At 45.8% G+C, this 13586-nt stretch overlaps 1 protein-coding gene across 1 annotated transcript in view; it reads left to right on the top strand.

Moving 5' to 3' along the window:
- Positions 1–387, top strand: part of FBXO41 (F-box protein 41) — a 36396-nt gene extending 36009 nt beyond the window's left edge. Inside the window, exon 12 of the mRNA XM_087962632.1 lies at positions 277–387. Coding sequence (XP_087818758.1) covers positions 277–339 — 63 coding nt within the window. The 3' untranslated portion in view covers positions 340–387. The remainder of the gene's footprint in view (positions 1–276) is intronic.
- Positions 388–13586: the final 13199 nt, after the last annotated feature.

Raw genomic sequence — 13586 nt, 5'->3', positions numbered from 1 at the left:
AACAGAGTTCAGTAAACAGAGTTTGCTAACAGTTGCAAGACTCACAGCAATCCAAGCAGAATGACAATCAGGCAAAGGGCAAAACGAGAAAAGCAAGGAGAGAGAAACCGGGTTTCTGGCTCCATCTTATGGCTGTTGGAGGAACCTCAGCCAATCACCATTGCAGCATTCTCTTAAAGATACAACAGTATTAAATGACTATCTCGGTTTATATATTTCCAACCCAACTGTTAGGTGACTATCATTCCTTACACCTCCCTCCTCCTCTTCCTCCAGGCTTTGAAGAAGAGGCCGGGCTTCTCAAAGATTTTACACATTAAAGTGGAATCCGGTTGCTAACCTTGGCGAGGGACAATCCCGACCAACCGTCGCTTTACATCTCCCGACTGCCTTTTTTTTGAACGACTGCCTGGGATTCCCACCAAGCAGCCATGCCGGCTTCCGTTGATTCCTGGACCGCCAACCTTGGAAGAGGCCATCCAGCCCAAGCGGATGCCTCCTCATTTTCGGAGCAGGTCTTGAGTTCCGGAAGAGACGGGCTCCTTCTCCAGGCAGGGGAGGCGAAACGGGGGGAACCCGAGGAACATCCGAAGTGACGGTGCTAACAAAACTCACCCGAGAACTGCGAAGAAGAACCGTTCTCCCGCCGCCATCTCCCCCTTGTTCTTCTCGCTCGGTCTTCTGCAAGAAGCAGCTGTGCCAACCACCTGCCTCCAACCGCTGCGTTGTTTTCGTTGTCCTCTCCTGCCTAAATTTGGGGTGGTTTTGTGTGCAGGGGGAGGCCAAGAACTCAGCAGGCCAGGATCGTGCAGGAAAAAAAATATGAAAGTTTTGTACTTCCTTTCTGGGCCCTTTCTGCGTCGACGGGGAAACGTGGTTTCCTGGCTTGCCCCCAAAATTTAAAACTCAGCCACGGCAGGCCTCTGTTCTCTTGCTTGCTTGCTTTTTTTCTCCCCCTCCAACCAGCATTTATTTTGGATTTTTTTATTTTATTTTAAGGATGGGTGAGCTTCTACGGCGTAAAGGAACACGGACCTAACACTGTCATTTTTATTTTATTTTATTTTTTGGGGGGAAAGGATAAAGCAGCATTAAGCAGAATTTTCTCCACTCGAACGGCAAGAATAGAGGAGGCTGTCGCTCTCCACAGCACAGAAATGTGACGGAATACGGCTGAAACGGAATCCACGTTTTTCTGTCTCCCAAGTGAACATTCACACATGCACATTTCCCCTCTTTGGGGCCAGGGTGCTTAACCTTCATCCTGCCCAGGGGTTGTAAAAAGCATTTTGCCAGCGTTCCGGGTGGCCTTGTCTTTTCTATCAGTGTCTCACCTTTTCTGATAGACTATAATAAATCAGGATGGTACCTGGATGGTAGCTCCAGCAAGGAACCTCTGCAATTTAAGATGGGAGCTGGAGAGGGTTAGGGGGGAACAAAATGGCCTCTCACTCCAGTAAGGCTGGCTTTGTAAAGGGACACCAGATCCACCAACTTTCCATTTTTATTTTTTTGTTATTTTTTTAGAGCTCTGTAAATTTCTTCTGGACAAACCTTCGCGGGTTGCTGGATCTGCTGGTTTCTGCCGACAGAATAATGGGAGTTGGAAGGGACCTTGGAGGTCTTCTAGTCCAACCTTTTGGAGATATCGGCGATCCAGGAGGGCGGAATCGCGCTCTCCCTCCCGTTTCCCGTTGGACAACATCGCTTTGATTTCCTTGAGGAAAGCGAGTTTGAAACTCACAGGCTGGTTTGGTCTGACAAGGAGAAGAAGCTTGCAAAAAAGCCAGCCCTCAGCTTGACTTCTGGAAGGTGGTAGCTTCTACAACGGGAGTAGGGAATCTTGCCCTGATTGAGAAGTTTTGAACGGAACCTTTTGCCCTAAATGTATCCTTTTAGTAAGAGCCGTGTTTTGGGAAAGACTTGAAGGCGTCGAATCTGGCCTTTGGAGAACTCTTTCCCAACCAAACTCCAGAATTGGGTCCGAAAATTCAGCTGTGCCAAGACGTCTCAGGACTCTTGAAATCAAAGGGAAAAAAAAATCTGATCGGTGGGACGTCTATTCATTATACCTTGCCAAAAAAAGAGCGGGCTGCCCTCTTCCAGCATTCCTGGTGTGACTCACAGCTTCCAAGAAAAAACCTGGTGCCAACCATCTCTTTTTTTCCCCCAAAGCCAGAGCTGGCATCGTTCTAAGCCTTCTGCGGTGCGAATAAATGATGCCAAGAAAATTGGATTCTCAAGGCCAGGAGCTCCGATAGGACACCCTTGTTGAATCTTGTCCTTTTGGGGGGAGTGATTCCCCACCCCCCCCAAAAAAAGACACAAATGGGCTCACAAATGCTCTGAGCCACATTGGACCCTTTGAATCTGGATGGTTTGCCCAGGCCAAGGTGAGAGAATTGAAGGTGAGATGCCCGTGCCAAGGGCATCCGCGAAGGGTCCCCAAAAAAGGCAAGATGGTGACTGCAATTGCCCCATCAAAGCCTTCTCCACGGGCATCACACCCCAAAAAAGGAGGACTTTGCTGGTGCAGCTGCCATCTTGACCTTTTTGGACCCCTCTTGAAGTCTACTTTTGGGACCCCACCCTAAATTGGAATAGTAATCTCATTTTCTCATTGGTTGTTGTCCTGTAAATAATCTCCCCATTCAGGAAAACATAATTTCCTTGTTCCATTAAACAGGTGAGACCGGTTAGCGTCCAAAATGATAAAGGCATTGTAGGAGACAGCGATTTGACACCAACAGAGCTTAAAAGTTCAGGCTTCTTTGGACCACAGACCTCAAGTTGTTGAACGGTCCTTCCCTCTTCTCAAAGGACCGCGGGATACAGGGTTGGTTTGGACCAGAAGCTCAGCATCCTGGCCAAACAAAAAAAATTCTCAGGAGTCTTTGCAAGAAAGCGATGACTGGCCTAAAACTCAAGGTCCGTTTGGAGGGGAAACAGTGAGGGACACGCCTGCCGTTTTTAGGGTTTAAAAGGGGAACTTCAGAGAGGAAAGAGTATCAGCTTTTCCCACCAGCTGCAAATCAACAGTTGGAGTTTTAAGTCCAGATGCAGGCGGGGGTGAGATTCTACCGGTTCGGACCGGATCTATAGAACCGGTTGTTATGAATCTGCGCCGTTCGGAGAACCGGCAAATCGTGGCCCTGGCTGGTCCCGCCCCTCTCCGCCCAGCCGGTCCTTATTGCGCAGGCCCAACATTGCACGCATGCCCGACATCGCTGACTGCATTCTCCCCCGCCCAGTCACTCCTTAAGGTATTTCTTTTTTTTTCCCCTCTCCCAACGATCAGCTGTTCTGATGATCAGCTGTTCCGGGATCCCCCTCGCTGTCTTACTGCTTTGCCCAGGAGGAACCAACGAATGAAAGAGGAAGGAAGGAAGGAGAGGAGGAGGAAGGAAGGAGTGGAGGAAGGAAGGAGGAAGGAGAGGACGATCAGCTGTTCTGATGATCAGCTGTTCCGGGATCCCCCTCGCTGTCTTACTGCTTCGCCCAGGAGGGCTTCCCTGAGGCTCAGGAGGTAAAAAGGGACATGTGGGGGTTAGTTGGGGGCAGGGGAGTGGGAAGTGCACCCCCCCCCCCGGGCTCCATTTTTTGCCTTCCTAGGCCCCAGGGAAACTTCCTAGGAGGTTAAAACGCCCTTCCAGGAGGTTAAAAAAAGGGGCGTGGGTGCTGCAAAAAAAAGAAGAAGCCACACCCACCTAGCCATGCCCACATAACGATTTTTTGTTAAAAATTGAATTCCCTTCCCAGGATGCAGGTCATCTGCCCAATTGGTCATCATTTTAAAGTGCTAGGGATTCTGTTGCTGGGAGCAGACCAATCCGGGTGTCCGGGATCTTGCATGCATGAGCCACGCTCAGAAAACCAGAGGAAGGACATCGCAGGGAGGTTCCCTTGAAGACAGAGGCAATACATGGTAGTCATTACGGCTCCAGATCTGAGCTGCAAGTCATAAAATGCCCACAAGGGGGCAGCAAAGAAATACAATTATTTTGCACCATGATTTGCTGCCCTCTAGTGGTAACTTGGGTCAGTATGCAGGAAGCCACAACTAGACTGGGTGGGTTGTTGTTGTTGTTTTGGTTTTTGTTTTTTTGCTTAAGCAAGTACAGTCTCTTAGGAGAGACGTAGTCTTGACTACAGCTCTGGAAATGGGATGGAGAGAACTTCATTTGGAGAAACAGCCAGGGGGGAACTGGCCACTTCAGACTGCAGGAGGAAGGTTTTTTATTATTATTATTATTATTTTTTTAAAGGGACAATTGCAAAATTCATGTATCTGGAAGGGAAAATAATAATAATAATCCAGGAAGATTTGCACGCAGATCATTCTCCATCAAACCAGCCTGAGGAAGTTACCAAGATCTCCTGTTTTAAAGGGATTTTTATTTTATTTTATTTTTGCCCCAAAGAAAAATTCAAGAGTAGGTTCCAAGAATAGGTTAGCTCACAATTTCCCAAGCTTGGCTGCTTTAAGATCTGTGGACTTCAACTCCCAGAATTCCCTAGCCAGCCTAGCTGGCTAGCTGGGGAATTCTGGGAGTTGAAGTCCAGGAGTCTTAAAAGTTGCTGGCTTCCTATTCCCAATTGCATAATAATTTATTCAGCCTTTGGAAAAATGGATTGCAAGCTTTGGATGTTTGTTTTAATTTTAGGCTCATTAGAGGGGATTTGAGGTTTTTGGTGGGAAAACCCTGGGCCTAACCCCTAAAACTTGTCACAACTCCTTGTCCTGTATCAAAATGTGGTTGATTTGCTAGCTGGTGGGTTTGAGGTTCTCCAGCCAGGATTCCATAAACTAATTTGCAGATTTATAGAGTAATAATTAGCATAATTAGCACTTTAAGATGGGTGGACTTCAACTCCCAGAATTCTGGCTGGGGAATTCTGGGAATTGAAATCCAACCATCTTAAAGTGACCACAATTGAAAAACACTATTCGAAAACCTTGGTGAGCTGCTTTTATGATCCTAATGACGAGCTTTTAAAACAAACCAGGGTTTTTATCTCTGGAATGTCAGGTTTGAGTAAAAGTCAAGTAACCATAGCTTGTCTGCTAAAGCTAAGCCAGGATACAGATTTCCATACTCGAGGCACAATTTTGGAGTCATTGAATTGTACCAGCAGAGATTTGGAGACTTATAAACTGGCTGAAACATTCTGTTGAGCCCATAATCGGCTCCAAAAGCAAAGTGAAACTTTGGTTGCAGAGCTGCCAAAATCCTTTCTTTTTTTAAAAAAAAAATATATATTATTATTTTTATTTTTTTTCCTCCTCCTTCGTCCCATCGCAGCCCTCATCGGCGTCAAAACTCTTTCAAATTGGTTGCGGGAAAGAACTATTTTTGTACCTTCTTTTTGCAAACTTGCACACGCTTCGACTTTCTTCTGTTGTTGTTGGTGGGTAGGGGAGAGAGAGAGAAAGAGAGAGCACACGACAACCAACTTCTCTTAAGCTTCCGGGGTGGGAGACAGATTAAAAAGGAGGCGCCACGAAAAGCTCCAGAATTCAACGTGGACCGAGATGCAGAACTGGGATGAGAACTCTCCAAAAAGAAAAAAAGAAAGAAAGAAAAAAAAAAAAAAAAAACCAAGCCACCTTCTGGTTTGCACAAAACGGTAGCCACTTTGTCGGACTACAGAAATAGTTGGTGGTCCTGCCAGGCTGCACGGCTGAAGAGTCAAGGATGCCTGAAAACCAGCAAAAAAATAAAATAAAATGTTAAATTCAGAGTGCAAAAAGATATACATATACATATATATATATATGAAAGCCATCTTTCTGAGTTTCATGTTTTGATATCTGCAAACAAACCTCGTTTCGGGTCACAAGAAGAGACCCCCTCACCGCGAGCCGAACTTTCGAAACCGCAGGACCGAAAACTCCAAAAAAAAGAAACAAAAAACTTTTCCTTCCGGGCGAGAAAGCTTCTAGTTCCTTCTTTTTCTCCCCCCCAAAGGCATTTTTTTCAAAGCCGCAGACCAAAACCCAGGAGAGGTTTCCGAAAGCTTATTTATTCAAGCATGTGTCTAAAAGCTCTGTCCTTAGGGAGGTATTTCCTTTAGAGGGGAGGAGGTCTTTTGGGGGGGGGGGATTTTTTTGGTGGGTGGGGGGGCAGTGGGATTTCTTTTCATTCCTCATTCATTTTTTCCAGAGCCGGAGAGGTTGAGTTCAAAGGCCGCAGGTATCCATCACATCCTGGGCTCTCCTTCACGGCTTTCGGAGGTCGGATGCACAGAGGACTAGGAAGGAAAAAAAAAGGAAAGGAAAAGAAAAAGAATTATAAGGATAAGGATTTGAGCATTGCACCTTTATTTATTTATCTATTTATTTATTTATTTGGGGAGGAGGGGGTTTAATTATTGCCTGGGTTCTTGCAGAGAACCTCGCCCGGGTTCTGAAAAATTGGAAAAGAGTGGAGAGAAGGGGACCCCCTGATTAATCCAGGGGTGTCCCCTTGTAACTGTGCATCGAGCTGGATATCTGTACCCCAATCCTCCTCCCAGCCAGCAGAGGAGGTGGGATTCAGCCCAGGAAAAATTGGGCAGGGGGGTTGAGTGGGAGCAGATTTGCAGGGGAGGGGTCCCAATCTGCTTTCCAAATGGAAAGCCCTTGGAGAAGGCAAAAGGGGGTGTGGGATTTTTTTGGGGGGTGGGTGGGTTTGCGCTGGCGTCCAGATGTGGAGGCCAGCTTGGAAGAGAAACAGGGTAGGGCTGATCCAGAGGCCAAAGGGATGTTTGAAGATACCATCCTCAGCTCCGGGGTTTGGAGGGTGGAAGGAACCTAGTGGGTTTCGGGATGGGGTGGATGGATGGATGAGCTTGTCCTTGCCGTTTTCCTTTCTGAAAATAATCGTAATTGTGGTACTCTTGACGTGTTTTTTTTTTTTTTTCAAACTCGGTAACTTGAAAATGGGTTGGACTTGACTCCCAGAATCCCCCATCCGGCATGCTTTCAGAATGCTTGGACTTCAACTCCCAGAATCCCCCGGCCAGCTGGATGGGGGATTCTGGGAATTGAAAGCCAAACATCTAAAGCAAGGATCTTTGAACTTGGCAAGTTTCAGACTTGTGGACTTCAACTCCCAGAATTCCTCTTCCAGTCATGTTAGCTAAGGAATTCTGGGAGTTGAAGTCCACAAGTCTTAAAGCTCTCAAGTTTGAAGACTCCTGATCTATCATCTGTCTGTCTGTCTGTCTATCATCTCCTCATCCATCTATCCATCCATCTCTATCTTTCTATCCATCCATCCATCCATCATATCACAAGGGTCTTCAAACTTGGCAAGTTTCAGACTTGTGGACTTCAACTCCCAGAATTCCTGAGCTAACATGACCAGAGGAGGAATTCTGGGAGTTGAAGTCCACAAGTCGGAAAGCTATCAAGTTTGGAGACCCCTGGTCTAAAGTATGCTGCCTGGGGGATTCTGGGAGTTGAAGTCCAAGCATTGTAAAACATGCCGGCTGGGGGATTCTGGGAATTGAAAGTCAAGCATCTGAAAGTATGCCAGCTGGGGGATTCTGGGAGTTGGAAGGCCAAGCCTTGTAAATCATGCTAGCTGTGGAATCCTGGGAATTGAAGTCTACCCATCTTCAAGTTCCCAAGGTTGAAATCACTGGCATTTAACTGCTTGTGGTGAGATGCAGTTGTGAATGTATATTTTACTATTGGCCTCCATTTGTTGGTTTCTGGCCTTAGGTTACCTCCTCTTTGCCATTTGGGGGTGCAAGAAAAAAGGGCTAGAAAGGAAACTTGATCCATCCTTTCCATTTGGGGTGGGGGAGGCATCTCCCTTCTGTGCCAAGGTTTCTGTGGGGGAGGGAGTTAGAAATATCCATCATTTTCCCATCCTTCCCTGCCCTCCAAGCTCATTAATGTCAATGCAAGTTTGGGGAGACTAACTGCTTCCCCCTCCCCCAAAAAGCAAGTCAACCTAGCTTAAAAAAGGGGTTCACTCTGCATTCTTCTGCATCATCCATTGCTCAACTTTCAAGAATTCTTGGAAGAATTGTGTCCCTTGACCTATATTTATGCCAAATCTCAATATATAGTTTAAAAACAGTCTCTACAATCAGGAGTATCCAACCTTGGCCACTTTTAAGACCTATGGACTTCAACTCCCAGAATTCCCCCAGCCAAACATGGAGGAATTAAAACTCCCAGAATTCTCCAGTCAATAATACTGGAATTCTGGGAGTTGAAGTCCACAGGTGTTAAGTGGCCATATTTAGACACCCTTCCTCAACCTTTCTGATGTGTGTGGACTCCCAACGCCCAGAATTCTCCAGACAAAACACGTAGGAATTCAACTCCCAGACTTCCCCAGTCAATAATACTGGATGGGGAATGCTGGGAGTTGAAGTTCACACCTCTGCAAGCTGCCACGGTTGAGGAACAACTGGGTAGATGCCAAGACAGAGGCCTAACTAGATTGACGGACGTCGGTTTTGCTGACTTAGGGAAAGATGCTGTAAAGCAGGCTTTTCTTTTCCTGTGTTTTTTACTCACAGCCTGCTTCTGAGCCTGAGCCCCCTTACACACACACACACACACACACACACAAATGTAGTCGCTGTTAGCTGGAAATTAGGGTAGTTTAGCATCCTCACTCTTTATATAAGCTGTATCATATGGCACACAAAGTGAGAAGCTTTTGCAAAGTGTAGAGGAGAAGGGACAGAAGGGTTAATAGCTTTCAACTGGAAAGGAAAGGGCACCACTCGGTGTGAGATGTTACACTGACCACATACAGAGAGAAAGGCTGGGTGTTTTTCAGCTCCGCCGGCGAGAATCTTTTATTAATAGGCACCGGGGAGCTTCGGGATGGACCTGAATCTCCTACAGTGTCTAAAGAGGGAAAAGGGTGCGGATTTCCCCAACGTGTGATCAAAATTCAGATGCTTGGCAACTGGCATGTACTCATGACAGTTGCAGTGTTCCCGGGATCCCCGTTTTGCGACCGCCTAGTGAACAAAATCAACGGGGGATGTCAGATTTGCTTAACACCATACTCCAAGCTTAAGAACTGCAGCAATTCATTTAACAAAACCTGGCGAGGAAAGTTGTAAAATGTCTCACTTAGCCACAGAAATTTGCGGCTCGGTTGTGGTCATAACTCGAAGACCGTCTGTTCAATCCGGCCATCTTTTGGAGAGAAAAAAAAAACTACCTTTGGGAGTGGATTTCCAGAACTGCTCAATGATTTTCACAGTGCAAGACCTTGACTTTTCCTTCCATTCTTTCCTTCCACTGTTTCACAGGCAGCCACGGCTGAGTATCGTGCAGAGGGCTGGAAAAATAATAATAATGAAGAGATTAAACTCTAGTCCAAACCGTCAAATAATTCCCAGGTTCCAGCAGATTAAACTCTGGAAAAGGGAAAAGCAACTTGATTGTGTCGATCCGTCCCACTTCAGAGGGCTGGGATTAAAATCGACACGCAGAATAAAAGGTAGATTTGATATGGAATTTGCCTCTTTAAGAGGTGCGGAACTATGGCGACTTTACAACCCGTGGACTACAACTCCCAGAATTCTTGAGCCAGCCATGGCTGGCCCAGGAATTCTGGGAGTTGAAGTCCACAAGGCATCAAATTGCTATAATTGCCCACCCCTGTTCTATGAAATGCCAGGCTCAATATATTCTGGGCTCTGTAGCTGTGAGTTTGAGATCAGCTCGCTTTTGCACACCTCAAAAGATGGGATGCAGGAGAAAAGGGGTTCCAGGAGGTGTCCATGTTTCTTTTTTTTTTTTCCAGTTTATTAATATAAGGTACAAAAATACAAAAGAAAATAGTAGGGAAGATAGAGGAGGGGAAAATGAAGGGAAAGTGTAGGAAAAAGGGGAAAAAAGAAAGAAAAGGCATTGACTTTTGAGTCTCTTTGGTGCAGTAAAATAAGATAACATCAAACCTCAACTTTTTGCTTTTACATAGTGGTATAAACTAGCCATCTCTATACCTACAAACCTATCTAATTGGTAAAGGGACTGCTTTGGTTGAAGACAAACACACACAAAAAATTTGTTTCCGCTTGGAAACCACTTCTGGACTTTGTGCTCGAGGTGGGGAAAAAACATGAAACTTTGATTTGGGGATTTGTCCATGTTTGGCGTGTTGTTAAAGCTTCTGGAAAGCTTTGCCAAGGAGAAAATACTCAGAAAGCTGGTGTGAACACAGTTAGCCCTCGAATTACGACCACAAAACTACAATCCTCAAAATCCTTTGCGAGGCTGTCTAATATACAGGTGATATGCAGGCGGTCCCTGATTTGCAACCACGGTTGAGGCCAGAATTTCTGTCGCTAAGCAGGTGGTTTGGCCCGACGTTACCGCCTTGTCAGCCATGGTTGTTAAGTGAATCATTGCCGTTTAAGTGAATCATTGCGGTCGTTAAACAAGTCCAGCTTCTTGGTTTTGCTTGTTGGAATTCTGGCCAGGAAGATCAGAAAGGGTGATCAGCATGTTCCTGAGATGCTGCAACCATCAAAGAGTACATGTCAGTTGCCCTGCCTTTGAATTTTGATCACGTTGACTGTAGGGAATGCCGGGACGGCCGTTAAGTTGAGGGATATAAGTCACTTTTTTTCAGTGCCGTTGTAAGTTTGGTCGCTAAAGGAATGGTTGGAAGTCGAGGAGTATCCTGTTATTCAGGATGGTTGTCTGAATGTATTCCTCCTCCACGTGCTTGGAAAAAGATCTTGCGGAGCATATAAAATTGTGATGGGTCCAGAGTTTCTGAGCTGCGATTTTTGCTTGAGGGCTCCTAGCCAAGACAGAAGGAGAACATCGGAGTTGGAAGGGAGCCAGGCTAAAATTAATTGCCAGCCTCAAAGTGAGGATGAAGTGATGCAGCGAGAACCTGCAGCTAGATAATCATTTAAGATTTTGCTCCTGGGAGATAGATAGAAGGGGGGGGGAGCTTGGTTTCTGAAAAGCACTTACCGTCTTTCTAGATCGATCATTATGAATGACTGAAAATGTTTGAAGCGTGCCAGAAATAAAGAAAGAATGAAAGAATGAACAAAGGAAGGGAAAGAAGAAAGAGGGAGGGAGAAAGAAAGAAAGAAAGAAAGAAAGAAAGAAAGAAAGAAAGAAAGAAAGAAAGAAAGAAAGAAAGAGAGAGAGAAGAGAAAGAGAAAGAGAAAGAAAGAAAGAAAGAAAGAAAGAAAGAAAGAAAGAAAGAAAGAAAGAAAGAAAGAAAGAAGGAAAAGAAAGAGGGAGGGAGAGAAAGAAAAAGAAAGAAAAAGAAAGAAAGAAAAGGAGAAAAAAGAATAGAGAGTGAAAAAGAGAAAGAAAAAAGAGAAAGAAAGAAAAAGGATGGATGGATGGATGTTTGGCTTTTAAGCTATTTTTTAAATTATATAAATATATGTATATTTTAGGCTTCAGCGGAAATGTGCCAGTGGCTTTTTAAGAAACAAAGGTGTCTTTTTTTTCTGTGCAGAAATGGATCTTAAACACAAAGAAAGCAAAGACAGAAACCAGGAAGGGGAAGGTACTTGAATGATGATCTTTCTCTAACTGGGTTGATAGAGGGATAAATGGAACACATCGGGGCACTGGTGTGGATTTAAATCAATTTTCCCCCCGATTAACTTAACCACTGCTGTTCCTTTGCAGCCAATGTTCATTTTTCAGAAAAATGCCCTCTTTTGCAATTAGGTGGGAAAGGTCCATGCGGATCTCTCTGGTTTTTGTATGTGTGTGTGTGTGCATGAACAAGAGATTCCCCTGAATTCCAGATTTCCAGATTAGGAGATTATTCCGGTCTCCCGCATTATTATTTTTTTTCACGCTGGAAAAACTGAGCGAAAAGATAAAAAATTCAAGCAATGTGACACTCATTTGGGAATGTGTCGTAATTCTTGGATTTGATTCTAGGGTTAAAATAAATATCTCAAGCAGGGGCCCAGCTGTCACCATGACAACGGGCAAGCCACCCTTTAAGATAAACCATCTTTTTCCTGGCTTGCAAATGGAGCTTTCTAAATAAAAATAAAGCTGGTGAGACCCCCAGTCCTCACGTTAAAGGGCTACAAGTGGAATTGATGCTTGGAAAACAGACGCCCCTCCTAGGGATGCTGGATGGCAGCAGTGGCATTCGAGCAGCATCCACAAGTTAGGTCTGTAGTCGGGTACCACTTCCCAGCTGCAGAAATCTATACAGCCAGTAGAGGGCAGCATGGGGCAAGATAGGATATTTGTATCTCTTGGTTGCCCTCTAGTGGTGAATATAGTTTACGTGCCCTGAAGATGCTTGTCCTGCCACAAGTAGTCTTTGATGTTCGGTCATTTGTTTAGTGACCAATTGTTCTGACCCCAAACCTTGTTCCAAGCAAACAAACACCAAACAGAGATAAAAGCCAAACCTTTTAATGCCTCTCTGCGAATTCCGTTCATTCACAGTAAAACGCTATGAAAAACTAATCGTCCCAGATACAAACGAGCCTTGCCAAGGTGGTGCAAGGCTGCCAAGAACGCTAGATAAAGTTGCCCAGAAATAGTTCAAACACAAAGAGTCTCCAAACACCAACCAAGAGAGTCCAAACGTCCACAAATCTTGAAGTGCAAGAACTTCTTTGCTTCCTGCAAAGACTCCCGGTCTCTCAGGCTGGCTTCTATCCCTTAAGGGAGGGTCCATTACCTTGCAGCCTTACTCCCGAGTCGCCCATGCTGCTGCAGCTGCTCTTTTCTTCAAGCAGCCCTGTGCGCACGTGCACTGGGCACAGGCTCCTCGGGGGCCTCTTCCTCACTGCTGCCAGCCTCCACAATCTCCGAATGCAGCACCCCACTCTCCGATAATCCTGGCCCCACCCCTGCATCCCACGCAGGCCCCTCATCTGAGTCCTCGCTCTCCGAGACTTCAGCCATCCTTACCTGCTCCCGACGAACCACAACACCAATCAAAGTTACAACAGCACTGAAAAAAGTGACTGACGACCACAATCCTCACACTTCCGACCGTTGCAGTATTCCCATTTGTCACGTGATCAGAAATGTGGACACATTTAGAAGGTTTGCAGCATCCTGGGGTCACTTAAGCAGCATTTGCAGAGTTTGGGAACAAGCAAAGGGAAGAGGAAAAGTTGCATTTAACAACCATGCAAAAAAAAAAAAGCTTGGAAAATGTATTTATTTGTTTCATCAATTTATTTATTATATTTCTATGCCAATGATGGCGAACCTTTGTGTTGTGGTGTGCTGAAAGCGCACGTGTGTATGTGTGTGTGTGTGTGTGTGCCAGCACCCGCAACATGCCTCACCCCCTGCGCACGTGCACACAACACCCCACCCCCCACCTCTTTACCTGCACTAAGCATGTGTGCGCCTCCCAGCTGATGTTCAGTCCATTGGGGGCCTTTTTCGCCCTCCCAGGGGCTCAAGGGAAGCCTCTGCAGCCTTCGGAGGCCGAAAAACAGGCCCGTTTCATCACTTCCGGTATTTCCAGAAATACCAGAAGTGATGAAACAGGCCCCTTTTTTCGGCCTCCGAAGGCTGCAGAGGCTTCCCGGGAGGCCTCAAATGGCTCAAAAAATCAGTTGGGAGGCACGCGCATGCACAGCGCAGGTAAGGTGGG

The sequence above is a fragment of the Notechis scutatus genome, chromosome 4 (assembly GCF_049901735.1).
Source record: "Notechis scutatus isolate UNSWTSFEM ecotype Mainland chromosome 4, rNotScu1.2, whole genome shotgun sequence".
NCBI lineage: Eukaryota > Metazoa > Chordata > Lepidosauria > Squamata > Elapidae > Notechis > Notechis scutatus.
This window is presented reverse-complemented; position numbering and strand designations above follow the sequence as displayed.